Source organism: Aplysia californica, unplaced genomic scaffold (genome assembly GCF_000002075.1).
Source record: "Aplysia californica isolate F4 #8 unplaced genomic scaffold, AplCal3.0 scaffold00096, whole genome shotgun sequence".
In the NCBI taxonomy this organism is placed as follows: domain Eukaryota; kingdom Metazoa; phylum Mollusca; class Gastropoda; order Aplysiida; family Aplysiidae; genus Aplysia; species Aplysia californica.
Window position 1 is genome coordinate 662094 of NW_004797366.1, and position 15269 is coordinate 677362.

The 15269-nt window shown below is 40.3% G+C and overlaps 2 protein-coding genes across 2 annotated transcripts in view; one reads left to right on the forward strand and one right to left on the reverse strand.

Moving 5' to 3' along the window:
• Positions 1-9975, reverse strand: part of LOC101864517 (mitogen-activated protein kinase kinase kinase 11) — a 19535-nt gene extending 9560 nt beyond the window's left edge. The window contains exons 1-4 of the mRNA XM_005095135.2: positions 8824-9975; positions 5531-5711; positions 4609-4757; positions 1096-1271 (exon numbers count right to left, since the gene is read on the reverse strand). Of these exons, the coding sequence (XP_005095192.1) occupies positions 1096-1271; positions 4609-4757; positions 5531-5711; positions 8824-9544 (1227 nt within the window). The 5' untranslated portion in view covers positions 9545-9975. The remainder of the gene's footprint in view (positions 1-1095; positions 1272-4608; positions 4758-5530; positions 5712-8823) is intronic.
• A 65-nt stretch (positions 9976-10040) lies between these two features.
• LOC101849120 (pecanex-like protein 1) overlaps positions 10041-15269 on the forward strand; it is a gene marked incomplete in the record, with an annotated part of 44638 nt that continues 39409 nt past the window's right edge. The window contains 4 exon segments of the mRNA XM_013080705.2: positions 10041-10337; positions 13747-13931; positions 14412-14590; positions 14900-14995. Coding sequence (XP_012936159.1) covers positions 10185-10337; positions 13747-13931; positions 14412-14590; positions 14900-14995 — 613 coding nt within the window.

Genomic DNA, 15269 nt, shown 5'->3' on the forward strand with positions numbered 1-15269 from the left:
CCCCCCTGCTCTACTTTTTTGAAGTAATGAAATGTGGGGGACTGTAAACAGTGAAAAGAGTCAAATATGGAAAAAAGAGATTGTGAAATAATAACTTGTTCAACTTCTATAATACAAAAAGAAGCAAGCTTCAGTTTGACATCATTTTTAGTTTTTTTTAAAACCCAGTTTCTGAAGTAATTTCACATAAATGAAGGGAAAAAATTACTTTGTGATGCAATCAATAGCATGCTGAGTGCCTTTAATGAATGCGCAAGTCAATGAAAATAGCATTCCACACAAACTATATAATTTTCACACGACCATCTGTTCTTTGGTTGAGTTGAGCACAGGGTTTCTGATGAATCAGCACATTTCAAACCTCAAAGTTTTTTTCAAAGTAAAGCAATTATTCTCAGTGTCACTTGAATAACATTCAATAACATTAATTGTAACACTAACACACCAAATCCCGGGAATTTCCCCCCAAAATGTACCCAAAAACCGGTCATTTTGGCACTTATGTAAGGGCTCACTAGTAACCATAAAAACTATCCAACTGATTGGAAATTTGGCACAAATAACAACCTAAGATGGAACTTTAGACATACCAAATTTGAAATATGTAGCTTGAGTAGTTTTGCTTTGGTGTGTAGTACAAATCTGGCATTTTTGGGAGCTTTTTTATGGCGGAATGAGCAAGAGCAAACCTACATTGATATTCAAATACGCTTGTGAGTGTCTATATATTGTATGTCATGTATAATGAAGACTGTTGAAATTACGAGACATGCGCAGTTGATTTGTGTGAACAAACGAGCTGTGCCTTTACAAAAAACGCGATTTCTCCATGTGCAATGAGAGTAGAAACAAAATTCCCTCACCCCTCTAAGCAAAATTAGCTGGGGAGATAATAAATTGACCTTATATAAAACCTGAGCCCGTTTTCCGAAACGAAATAACTAGTTTACGGAATAAAACTATAGAACCGAATTATCTCGGTCATGGGATTGAACGCAGCCCACGAGCTGACCGAGATATCTCGGTCACGGGATTGAACGAGATAATAATTCTATAAATTATGAACAGTACAACAAAGTGCACAAATAAACAGACCTTCTCCCTGCTCCGAAGCTCATCAAACATTTGTTCAATCTCCAGCCTCCAGTCTTCTTGCATAGTGTGGAAAGAATCATGGGGTGTGGTCACAAAAGGAGAGGTTGATATCTCCTCCAATCGCTTCAAAATCTCCAAGAAGGTGGGTCTTTCATGGGCCTCCTGATACCAACAATCTGCAAGGAATAAAAAAATAGTGACCCAATTCAAAAGAATGAAGGGGAAAAATCTGCAAGTGTACTTCAGACTTGAGACACGTAGTATTTACATAGGAGGTTTGCTACCACTATCTCTTGATATCTAAAAGAAAAGGAGGAAAAAAACCGCAAAAGAGATACAAAGAAAGTAAAGTAGGAGTAAAATGTCCAAGAACAAAGAGAATCTTGTGACTGCCATCATAACCAAACATTGAAAAACACTGAGGAACTTAAAAAAAAAATTATTATTTTCAAGTTCCCGTATTTTTCAACATTCATTTTTATAGGTGTCTGTGCTCGGCTAAACTCTGTCGAATCTAACAATAATAATGTAGTATATTCTTCTTATACAATATCTCTCTCTCAGTCTCTATCTTACTGTCTTCTTGTTTTTGTAAAGTGTTTTACGGCGCTCGCAACTGCATAAGGTCATATGAGCGCACGGGACACACCTAATACTTTCAGTTGGTAGGAAATTTTGAATTTTGCCCGGGTGGCGGCCGAAGCCTACTCTTATCGATTTTAGACCACCAAGGGATCTTTAACGTGCGCAACTTGCACACGGGCCCTCCGAGATTTTTTGCCCTTGTCCGAGAAGGCTAGGTGTAGATCTTTCCAACCAGAAGATCAGGGGTGTGGCAGAAAGACAGCAGTAAGAAGAAGCGAGTAGCAGTAGAAAGGCTGCAGAAAGAATCAGGAGCCCAGAGGAAGGGGCAAAGGAGGTGAACGGGAGGGGGCAGAAAGAGGAGACGAAAGCAGACACCAGAACATTGCTAGAGAGCAGGAAATGAGGTGAAAGGAGAAAAATTTAGAGAAGAAAATTTTTCGGTCGCTACCCGGATTCGAACCCAGGACCTTTGAATGAGAGGCCAACACCTTAACCTCTAGGCCACGAGAGCCCCCTGTGTGTCTTCATTGTTTAGAGAAACTTATACATAGAAAATGCACCTCAATAGAAAGAAACTGCACAGAACTGCACAGAAGGGGAAATAAAATAAGACAACTTTGCTAATCCACAAGGGGAAATTTTGAAATAAATAATCAACTGTTACGATAAAAAAAGGGACCCACTATATGTATAACAAAACACAGTGTTCTATCTAATGCCTTGGTTCAGGAAAGACTGAGTTCATCTGTAAATTATGTTCAGTTGTTTGAATTGTTTCACTGGCTTTTAATGGGTTGATGTGATGCTTTTGGTGGTACAACTTCTTGTTGGTTCTTGTGTTTCAGTTCCGGGAGTAATGTTGTCCCATGTATTTTGACTGTGAATAAAATATAAAGATAAGCTTTCTGACTCCCATCACTGGAGGATACAACAAAGGTACTTTGTAGGTGTAGCAAATGACAACTTTAGTCAAACTATCACAAAACTAGAATTAATAATCCGGAACAATCAATATGACCAGAATTCTCGACATTTCCAGATATGTAATAACAATAGTTCACTTGTCATTGTCAAATGATGACCAATGCATCGGCAGAGAACATTTCTGTAAGAAGCAATAAAGAAATAAGGACTAAGAACAGTTGTCAGTTGTGGCTTCTGCCATGGCCAATGCAGAGATGCCAACCACAGAAAACCGAAATGAGTATTGGGAAATATGAAAATGTGTATTTTCAGGGGAAAATGTGTATTCCCCATGACCGACCAACTAGTAATAGTAAAATTTACTAGCTCACCAGCTCGAAAAAGGGAGCACACACGCGTACAATATACATGTATGCAGTCAACAACATGTCAGTGTTCAATGTCGTACAGGGGTCTTGTATTTCAATCTATTATATATTTTCCTCTCATTATTATATAAAAAATAAATCCTGCTTTGAGAGTTCAACTCGGAAGGGCCTAGAACAAGATTTCGACTATCAAGAACCAGTCTGGGTGTCATGATTCATATTATGAACTGACAGACTCAAATTATTGCTCAAACTCAGAGAAGAGAAATAACTTGAAAGGCTCAAGTAGACCCATGCGCTGTGAGAGTTGTAACAACTGTGGGAAGGCAAGATGCAGTGACACTGAAAATCTGCCAGTCCTGAACAGAAAGCTACAACATACACCGTAGGTATAATTTACTATCACCCATCCAATGAAACGCCAACACTTTATTTCAATAACACAGACTTGCAAAGTATGAGGGGTCCCGATTCCGCACACAGCCTGCACCAACGTGCGCTTAGCAGAAAGCTCTAATCAAAATTCTGAAATGGTGCTTTCAAGTTTTTGTCCTTTGGTGTTGCCTTAAACCCCAAAAAATCAATAATCTCCTCCCCTATTCCGTAGTCATATACTTCGCAACGCCGTTACTCCCACCAAAGACAGTCTTTACTCACACGATGCCATATTTATTTATGACGCGAATGCGCGCAGGTTCAGTGACCGGTCAGGATGGCGAGCCAGACAATCTAAAAATCGGACGACGCTTGTATTTTCTTTTCTTTTTTTTTCCACAAGCGACAGCCAAAGCGACGAGTCCGAATGTTTATTACATTTTATTTGCACGGCGACATTGCGTTTATACTGCACAACCAGCATGCCACAAATGTTGCGTTATCAGACAACTGCTGGCAAACTTCTTGGTGGTAGCGAAAGCGAAAGTAAAGTCTAGATCTTGATTTTCCCGATCGAGCCTCGGTGTCACATACGCTTCCGCCAGCCGCCATAGCTGCCAAAACGCATGAAAGTGAAACGTACTCTCCGGACGGGAAAAAGCTGAACGAATATAATATCACGATCGCGACCGGCAAAAATGAACTTACTGACCTTATCGAACTTGGTTTTCATATACACAGTATTCCAGTTCTGCGATACTGATACTATTTTAAAAGATGGGACTTGAGATAATTAGGTTTACTCGCCCAAGCTGAATCTCGTATTTTTCGCATTCCAGGATGCGTATTTTTTCATGAAAAGTCGTATTCGCGTATTTTCGGAAAAAAATTGTACTAAAATACGTAAAATCGTACTGGTTGGCATCTCTGCCAATGTGACTAACTCTGGCAGAAAACAGTTTGCCACAAGCTGAGCATTTCAAAGCTTCGTTCTTTCTTTTACTCTCTTGGCTTCAGCATTTCCAATTCTCATATAAAGCCTCATAAATCATTATCAAGTGCCAGATCTGTGACAGACATTGGCAATCATGGTTCTGCATTCATTCTTTTGCTCGGATGCTCTTAAAAAAGCTATGTTACCCTGATCTTTCCCTGTTACCCATTTGTTTAGGTTTCTTAAGTAGGTTGCTCTGGGCCTAACCCCGCCTCGTTTGCCTTCAATTTTGCCAATGAGAGCTAGCTAGAAATCCATGTCTCTCACCTGTCATGAGTTGTGAAAACATTCCAGGACAGGTTGAGGGTATCGGAAGGGTCAGTTTGTTCACAGCCACACCGTATGCCACACCGAGGGCATCAATTCCCTTGTACGGCGTCTCTCCCGTGAGAAGCTCCCACAACACAACTCCGTAACTGAGGAGAAAAAAAGGAGAAAAATAAGACAATATGTCAATTGGTTATTGTATGGCCTCTTGGTGTAATGTCCATTACTATTAGGCAAACCACCTCTATTGCCTTAGTATAAATTTTAGAGAAGAGTGGTCACTACTGGTCAGTAATAAAAAAAAGCGTACGTCCACAGGTACAGCCGTGGCTGGCTCCTGTTGCTTTCAATGTCTGTCTAGATCTACATGTTGTGATTGTGATGTCCCGACAGTACACTTGAGTCTTGACAAACAATCTTGAAACAGTATGTACGATACAACTTTATCTGGGCAATAAACACTAGTCTAAGAGGAAGTTCATTGTTCATTGTTTCAGGAAGTAACATCCCTGCATTCCCGACATGTCCATTGATGCTCCGTTGCTCTCTCCAAAATGTCACTGAGGGTCTTTCCACTGATTGTGCCAGTGCATTTCTTGTTGAACGTTCTTCTGTCCCTAAGAGGAAGTAGATTGCCCAAGTTTGACTGAATTTCTTAAGAAGGATGAGACTAAACTGTATACAGTATAACACGAATTGATAGTTCGAACACAGAAGACTCGAAATCACGCATCTGAACTATGCCTGCAGTCCGGTTTTTTCTTCTTTTTTATCTTTGTAAGATATCCTTTGAACTACCGATCCCTCCAACTACTGAGGCCAGTCCCAACGAATTCGAGCAATCCGGGTTATATTACACTGTAGTTATAGGTCACAAGGAGTGCCAGAAAATCCCTCACTAGGACAAAGTAGTACGACTCACCTCCACACATCACTCTTCTTGGAAAACCGAGAGGACTTGATGACTTCCGGAGCCATCCAGGCGTACGTTCCTGCTGCACTCATGCGTGTCGTTTGTTCAACCTCTCTGGCCAGCCCAAAGTCAGTGATTTTGAGGGTTTTGTTGTCGAGATCTCCACTGTCCACAGACTCCTTCAACAAAACTGAAAAAAGGAAAATAAATAAATTTATGCAAGTGTTTTAGACGATCCCATTAACAAAATTTAGACCACTTTAGAGGCAAGCTTCGACCCTGCCTGTCAGAACAAACCCGGGCTGAGAGGGAGACTACAACATCCCAGCAGAAAGACCAAGATACAAGTAGATTTCCTACAATAAAAAAAAATATCTAAGGTCACTGCAGAAGGGAAGCAATTTTATGTAAAGGAAAACAAAACAAATACTTCCACAAAAAGAGGCAAACAAGGAACTTCATTTCTCAACCTAATCTAAACAAAAACATTAACTTCAAATAAGTGCAGAAAACCTTTCAGGTCCAGGCATTCTGTGAAGGTACCACCTTCTTCGGGGATGGCTAATTATAACAATCAGACAGTTCAGAAGCATTGTATCAGCTACTCTGAAGAGAAGCTACCTTTATAAAAATACAAGAACTATTTGAAGCACAACTACCAGATAACTGACCTGTGACCTGTCTCGCCAAGAACAAGTGATTTTCTTCACACTAAGAATACTACATTATAAGACTCAAACATCACTACTTGATATGTCCAGATAAACTTAAACAATCACCATAAATGTCACTAAACTGTGGAATACATTCTCCAGCAATGCAGGACAAACAGAGCCCTGAGAAATGAAACATGGCCACTGACAAGAAAGACAAACAGAAAAATTCTGCCCCGTGGCCAATACCAAGAACCGCTGATCAGACATCAACTTGATCAACCAACACACGAGAAAAAATTAGCTGGGCTTGATGCAGCAACACAATTAACAGACACTTGTGTTTTAAGGGAAGGAGGTGGCCAGCATTGATATGAAAGAAATCTGAAATAAAGGATGCATGCCAGCCATCATGGGGTGAAATACAAAGACGACCTCGGGAGACAGAATGATGAGGTCAGCAGTTTTTGGTGGATTTCCTCCGACGAGGAAAAAGCCACATTATATTTCAGATGCCTGAGAGAAGAAAGAAGATGGTTTGAGGGTTGGTTTTTTTTCAGCACATGAAAGGCAGAATCAGAATATCTGAAGCAAAAATGAAAAATGCATAGCGATTGACCCGCTTAGTGCGTACGTCCGTGTAAGTATGAAAGCAGAACATAGATTTTCCTGTCTCTGCTAAACTACGCCACCTCCTTCACTGAAATACACAACTTCTTCATTTCTCCTTCCACTAAATTCCATTGAGTGTAACAGTTACAACATTGTATCCCTTCTTCTGGCTATGAAAATAAAACAAAGAGCCACTTCAAAGAAGATAGCGCATCATGACATACAAGACAAAAAGTAGAGGTTGGGTATATAAAGAAAGTGTCTGCACTTTGCCCACTCCTACCCTCTTTTTAAAAAATGTAAGTGTTTTATATGCTTCATCGACACAATTTTGACAGAGATCATTTACAAGGCAGGTTTCCAACCCTGCTTGTCAGGGCCAACTCAGGCCGAGAAGGACACACAACATCCCAGCAGAAAGAACAAGAGATACTCAACAACAACAAATTTCTCCCCACTCGAGAATCGAACCCAAGGAAGTCTCCTGCAAGCAACAGCAAAAGCACCTTTACCTAACCGCCATACACCACAGCTGCCAGTACACACTCCTGCATGATGCATGACAACCACACTAACATCTTATATTATGAACGTTGCACTATAACCAAGTGAGTATTTCTAAGCCCTGAAGAGTGAAGTGTACCTTTTAGTTTTCGTAAGAGTTTTACGGCACTCGCAACACAATAAGGTCATGTAAGAGCCGAAGATTAGAGGTGTTACAAGAGAGTAACAAAGACAAAATAGAAGGAGGGGAGAAGGACGATAGACGTTTGATAGGGAAAAAGGAGAAAACCACACCAGAGCACCCGTCAACCACCCACTAAGTGTACCTTTGCAATCGCAATTATAATGGTATTTTACAGAAAGACACGCACGACGCAGAACTGAAAACTTGATTTCTCTCTACTCAAACAAGGCAATTTTAGTTGTCACGCTTTTTTTTAGAATCATGGGCTCTATTAGAGCACAGAAATCATATAAAAAGAGAATTATGTAGTTAGTTCTTATAATACACACAGTGACTTTAAAGGCCTACCTAAGGCAGACCAGGCATTTATGAAATTACGAAGCTACTGAACTGTATTGAAAGACAGAGGGAAAGAAGTGCACAGATAGTAGATAGATAGTTTGTAAGATAAAGAACAACACAACACAGAGATGTCCTGAACTCCTTTTACAAATAACTCAAAGAGAAAAACCGAGCTGATCAAGAGGACAGACAACACAACAGGAAGGAAATTGTGTGCCATGATCGTCAATGTCTGCTCCAGACCTGACACCTGATGAAGAAAAACCAGTTACTTTAAGTGTTGTTCTTAGAAAGTCCCTCAAAGTTGTACAAAAACACACACACACAAGCGCGCACATGATATACACACACCACACAGCCCAAGCAGTTGGAGATGAAACCTTATGACGTAGCCTATGGTGCGGGCCCGCCATAGTGAAATAGTCTTTTATACTAGTAGTAGCGAGGGAAGCCCTGGAAGATGACAAAAATAGAAGGTGGAAACATGTCATCTATATTTGGACCAATCACAGAGGTGCGCTAGGTGCTCGCTGTAGCTTAAAGGCCTAAAACCACTGATTCTCATCCAGTCATCTCTATAGATCCCTTCCCCTTCTCATCATCAACTGTCAACATGACTACCAATCAGTAACCCATTTTGGAAACCCATCAAAGTCAAAGGTTGATTATAATCTACACACACTATTTGATTGTTCCTCACTGCTCTGTTTTTCACGTTAAACTAGATGACCAACTACCAAGGGCAGCAAGGGTGCTGCCAACAGAAATTCTGTTCAAGACTAGGAAGATGAACAGTTTGCAAACTATTTTTAACAAAAAATACAGACTCTCTGATGTGTATCACAAAAGAGAATATGTTACCCCCAAACAAACAAAACATGAGAACAAAACAAAACAAAAATCACATGACATTATAAAAACAAAGTCATAATATAAAAAACTGGACTGAGCTAAAGTGACAAGAGAAACGGTGACAAGAGAAACTAACTGACACACAAAAGACTTACTGTTGCTGGACTTGAGATCCCGATGAACAAGTGTCAGGGGCGCCTGTTCGTGCAGGTAATGCATTCCTTGCGCAATCTGCAAAGCCCAGTTCACTAAAATTTGAGGTGGTATCCGTCGTCCGTTCAGAACTCTGTTGAGAGACCCGCCAGCAGCGTACTCCATAACCAAACATAAATTGGGCGGCTTCAGGCACACGCCCCTCAGGGCTGCAATGTTCACATGACTCAAGAGCCAAAACAGTTTTGCTTCTTTCCTTACATTTTCGATGGTCACACTGATCGGTTCGTCGGGATCTTGACGAGCTGCCTTGATCGCCACAGTTTCTAGACGCCATGTTCCCCTGTACACTTTGCCGAATCCCCCAACCCCGATCACATCTTCGAGATTCAGCTCTTCAAACTCGATCTCAAATGGACGGTCTTTGGACTTTATATCAGGCGGTAATTTGTCCACATTTAGCTGGGAATCTTTGGCTACAAAATTGCTGGGGAAAATGCCGACTTTCCCCTCAGCTCTGCCCATCCACCATCCATCGTCACCGGAGTCGACCGAGAGGACTTGCACCTGTGTGCCTCTGCGCAGCGTCAACTCATCTTCCCGGGCGGCTTCGTAGTCAAAGATGGCAGTCCATAGCGGACTCTGCTCATTCTCATCTCGACTCCGCCGTTCAGTAGACCGACGTAGTTCCATCGAAATGGTCGACACGATCTTGTGTCGCATTCGATGGCTTTAACTTGATATGACCACTAACAGAAATGTTTTTGTGTGTATACATTGTTGACCCACCCCACTGATAGGTGGAAATAAGGCATTTGCGGCGTTCGTTTCACGTTCGTCGCCTCAATACTGGCGCACTGAGCACATTTTTAACGAATTTAAGGCATTCCCGTGAATATTAGACCGTAAAAAGCTGCGGGGTAATCCTTCATGGTCCTCGAATGTACATGTGTTGGATGGAATCTTATTCCGAGACCTTTGTTGGGTTTCTGGTTTGCCAAGCCGCCATGTTGATGTACTTTGACCTTGAAATTTTCAATTCCTCATTATTTTTAATGTTCAGACACAGAAAAACATTTCTTCTGATTATAAATTAAGCTTGAATCTTCGTCAGTGAAAAAATAAACAATATTTTAGTTTCACCCCTCTTTACTTCCTCGGGTGTGAGAGCCTGGCGAGTCCCATATCGTAATATCCCGTTCCAGGCGAGATTATCTATAGTAATGGCTGTTTACATGGGATATAATGGTACACAGTAGAGTAGTCATGTAAGGTGACATCAGTGTGTGATTACATAGACCAATTTTTATATGTGGGACCGCTCGGAATACCTGGAGATGTGAAAATTATTTTCTGTGGATCAATGGGATCACACATTCTTGACATACTTCGTCAGGGGATATGGGCGTCTTTGACAGGAGGATGGTTTTACGACCCACAGCAGCAAGTGTTCTGCAACACTTTTCACATGTACTTGTGGGCTTTTCTGCTGGCCTTCCCTCTCGTCGTCCATTCCGTAAGTACTTTTGTCTTATCGAAATTTGCAATAGAGTAGTTTGAGATCTTTGCCAATGTAAATCTATGGCCTCATAAATAAAGTGTAAAATCAGTGCGAGAGCAAAAGAATGACGATCATGAAGAGCAGGAGATCCGGGCAGCTGAGTATTTTTAGTTCAATATCAAGCCTCACTGAACTAAAAAAAAACAAGCCACTTTGTCTTTCAAGTTTCACCCGCTAACGAACCTACTTTTATAAATCAACTTTAAAATTGTATTGATTTGGATGTTCATTAATGTTGTTAGTAGTTACATCAAACTCTAGTTCTATTCCAAGCAGGATGTATGGGGTCCGTTAGTTCTAAAACTAAAGAAGTGACTAATCTATATCTAGATCTAGAGTCAAGTGCAAGTTTCTAAATGCATGGGGACTGTTTACAAATTGAAACTGTAACAAAAATCAAAACAATTCTGACAGTGGTCAAAATTTATAGCGGTATAAAGTAATTTTTAGTCATGATTCCCCAGCTTCTTTTGGAAATGTGTAGGTGTAGGAATCAAATGAACTTTTAAATGGTCCTGACTGCATGTTAGGCTACCATTGGCATTGGCATCATATATCCAGTCAGTAATTTTTATACAAGCAAAAACCCCTTTACTTTTTGGCTGCTGCCTTTCTAAACTTTTTTCTGACAGGCAAGAACTAATGTCCCAGCAGACTCTATCCTCTAACTGTAATTTTGGGAGGATTACGTAACGAGCCACCACTTCATCACTTCATGAAACAGAGTAGAATAGAGGGGTACGGTTAGGGGTTGGGTCAGGGTTAGGATGGTCTCTTCTTTGTTGTGTTTGTTGGGGTGGTCACTTGTTACGGATGTCCTTCCATAATTTTTATAAGGATCTAGATCTAGAAACATTTAAAAGACAAGATCTAGATTAGCGAGGCCTAGACTACTCCCATTCCCATACACCCTCTACCTAACCCTAACTTGTGGTGTAGCTATATATATATAAGCTCAAACCTTAATTAATTTCATTGAATATTTATTGAGTAAAGATTTTTTAGGCCCCTGGAAAGACCAGAGTGAGACTGATTAATAGGCTAGAAGCTGCACAACATTGTAAAATGTTTTGTCCATGGGTGTGGGGCGCTGGGGTGCCCCCCCCCCCCCCCCAAACACACACACACACACACACACCCCCCCCCCCAAACACACAACTACTTCCCTCCTCCGACAAACTAGCCTCCAAAACATTTTTAATACACACGGCCAATGACAATCCCAACCGTGTGTATACAAACGATGCATGGAGACAAGAAATATAGCAGATCACCGACTAAACCAGTTCAGATCGGTCTGGCAATAGACCAGCAACTAAACCAGAAACATTGCGGTCGACCGACAAGGTAACTGAACCGGCTCCTGAAGGTTACTGGCCCACTCTTGATCCAAGACATTTTTAGCTTTTTTTTTTTTACCTGATGGAGACACAATGTTACTCCTATTTTAACTGTTATAAAATGTAAGCTCGATAAAATTCTGCCTCGGGACCCAACTAAACAAATCAAAATAGTGTTGTCCTTGGTTTTCAGTACTTGTTATAATAAATTTCAAATATATATGAAAAGCTTCGTATTTAGCTCATTTATTTATTCTTTGCACATTGCTGACTAATTCCTCGTGATAAAGATCATCTGTGTTTGTCATGGTGTTTATCTTGTGTTCAGTCTTTTTTTTTTCCCTCCCTTCCTCTTTTTTAAGGGGGGAAGAGGGGTTTGGTGGAAACAAATGGTAAATGATCACCACTTTGGTCACATGGAGAAAAAAAAACATACACTCTAAACAATTCTGTAAATGACATTAATGATGTTGATAAGGCATGATTTTGTTATGAGGATGGGTGGGGAGAGAAGACAAGTGGTTGAGCATTTGCAACCTTTATTTTTATTGATTTCACACAATTGTAAACAAGTGCTGACAGAGGGGCACACAAAGGCCCTTTGGAGACAATGCAGGCCAATGCAAACACGTTGTTTATAAATATGATGAGAGGAGGAGAGGTAGGCCTACACAATATTGATGGTGTTATGCTCATACATTTTAATTGGTTCTTGATAGTTTTTAAACACACAGAAACCATCTGATTTAAAGGATGAGAGAAGACAAAAAAGTTAACCCTTTGTTTTCAATAATTTATAGAGACTAGGATTCTAAATAAAAAATGACCCCAGCAATGGTTTGATTACCAAAACAGAGTTAACCATTTCCCGCACCCCCTCTTTCCCCTCTTATAATAGAGGAAAGGTAACAAGAAAAACAGGATTAAAATGACATGTTAACTCTTGGACGAAAGCGGACGATCTTTTACCAGGAATCGGACACCAACATCAATTTTAGTAAAGGTAAACTCTTGACCAGTTGTCAGTATAACACCATCGATGGGCAGGTAAAATATTTCACTAGGCATCCTTTTTTTTTAGTCTACATGATCTGTTCCTCATTCAAACTGATAAATGCTCTTGGTTTACTTCACATAATTTGTTAATTTACTTCCACCTTGATTGGAATTACTGCCCAGTCAAAGTGCTATAGTATAAAGTTATTGTTTTGTAGTAATGACTTTTGTAGTGTTGGTGGTTGGCGGGTGCTCTGGTGTGGTTTGCTCACTTTATTCCTATCAAACATCTATCCTCCTTGTCTCCCCTCTTTCTTTTTTTTGTGTATGTTACTCTCTTGTAGCACCTCTAATCTTTGGCCCTTATATGACCTTATTGTGTTGCAAGTGCCATAACACAACATAAAACTGAGAAGAAATGGCTGAACTTCACGCCTGTTCAAAGTTATAGTATCAAATATAGGTTGTAGAAATGTGTGTCTTGATCCTTCCGGTCCTTGATACCCCTACCTTCTCTCCTTTCTCCCTGAGGGGAAACTGCCCCCTCCCCTCCCGCTTCCTCTTAATGGTGGCCCAGGCTTTGATTAGTTTCTGAAATGAAATCACTCAGTGCTCCCTGAATGACTTTTATTATAAATATACGTGAATTATTGAGCAAGGATTGCTTCAACCTTTATCTGATGTTTTTATATTTTTTCAGTCAGTGTTCTTCAGTTCTTCTAGTTCTCAAATGACCTTATAAAATACAGTTGCGAGCGCTGTAAAACTCTACTCAAAAACATCAGTTCTTCTAAAACGAGTTCATTTTAAATTATCTACAAAAACTTTCTTCCATCAGTGTCAAATTTTCTTGAAAAAATTTTTTTTAACAGTGGCTGCTCAGGGACAATCCATTTGAATATCTCCTGACGTATATTAGAGGTTGTTTGTGTGGGTTTTTTTTAATGTTTTTATTTTTTATGAGAGGGAATGAAAGTTCCAAAATTCTAGTCCAGTTATATATTCCGTTCATTTGTTCCTTGTTGCAGATTGTGGAAGCCTCTGTCCTGGTGTGGGGAATATACTGTGGTGTGATCTGTCTGCTCTTCACCTGGATCAAAGTGGTCAACTTCAAACTTCACTACTTGTTTGATACCGGTGAAGCTGAAGAGGAAGTGCCAGAAAATGGAACAGAAGACCCGGAGGGTGGTGATAAAGATGAGGCTGAGAAAGGGTAAGTGTGCTCTCTGCTAATTTCTGATTAACTGACAATCAATTCCATAGCTAGATTCAAGACTCCCACAAGCGCCATTACAATAAATGCACATTGGCATTTGTTGGAGTCTTGCACCCAGCTATCCAATCGTTCTTGGCCAGTATGACAGGTGAATAAGAAGGTACATCACATAGACTCAATAACATTATCGTCAGACACAAGCTTTTGAATCTTGTTCATAGAAATGGATGTGGACATTTTCAGTTTAAAGACAGTATGCTGTGGTAAAAAACAGTTTTGAGTCCCTTTGTCTTTAATATTTCTATCTAAATGTGTAGCTTTGTGATAGAGCAACATCAGTTACATCGATCACGGCAGACTTTCTTACTTTCTATTATGGCTACGGCTACCTGTTAATACTCCTATGATTACAAATTGACATTGAATTGTAACTCCAGATTTATTCTTAATAATTATTTTCTCTATTTTTATCAACAGTGGCGGTGACTCGTCCAAGGACAACGAGTACATCGAAATGTCCAACCTGGCAACCTCACCAGCAGCGGGAGACCACCCACAGCCTTTGTCAACTGTGTCCTCGCAGCTTGAACTGGGGAAAGACTATTCCAACGAGGCCTTACCATCGCCAGTCACAGTTGTCAAGGCTAGCAAAGCAGGTAGGAACCCTCTATCAGGATCATCATCATCACCATCGTGGTTGGAGGGCACAGCTGGAAGGTTCTTCTTCTCTTCTTTCCCTCTCTTGTTTCTGTCAATCTATTTTACTTTTTCCCAACACGAATGATTATTATGTCGATGTGCTTCACAAACTCAAACCATCTTTCTTTTTTCTTCTGACCATTTGACGAAGTACCCTGCCTTTGAAATGACTTGTCTTTCAATATGTTTAGTTTTGGCCACACCAGACCAGTGTTATGATAAAGGGTCCATTCTGTTGCTGATTCTTTCAATTTCTGCCATTGCAGGAAAAGCTCCTCTGGCCCAAGTTGAAGGAGATGAATTCACCATGACAGAACGCGGGAAGCTTTCCTCCAAGCACGAACTGACCAGCAGTGGCAACGGTACGCTTTGTGGGATCATTTTCTGACAGTAACTGTTCTTGTGCTGTTTGGTTATTTCAAGTCTAATGTTTTGACAATTGTTATGAACTCTTACGCTGTTTTCCTTTCTCTGGCTCAACAGTCAAGGCCTCTGAATACCAACCTGACTTTGTTAAAAAATAAATTGAGCAAGATATGAATGTATACATACTGATATTTTTTTTTTTTTTTTTTTATGGAATTTTTTTTGCAGCTCATTTCCAAAAGTATAACTTAGGTTTGTGTCATTAAATAA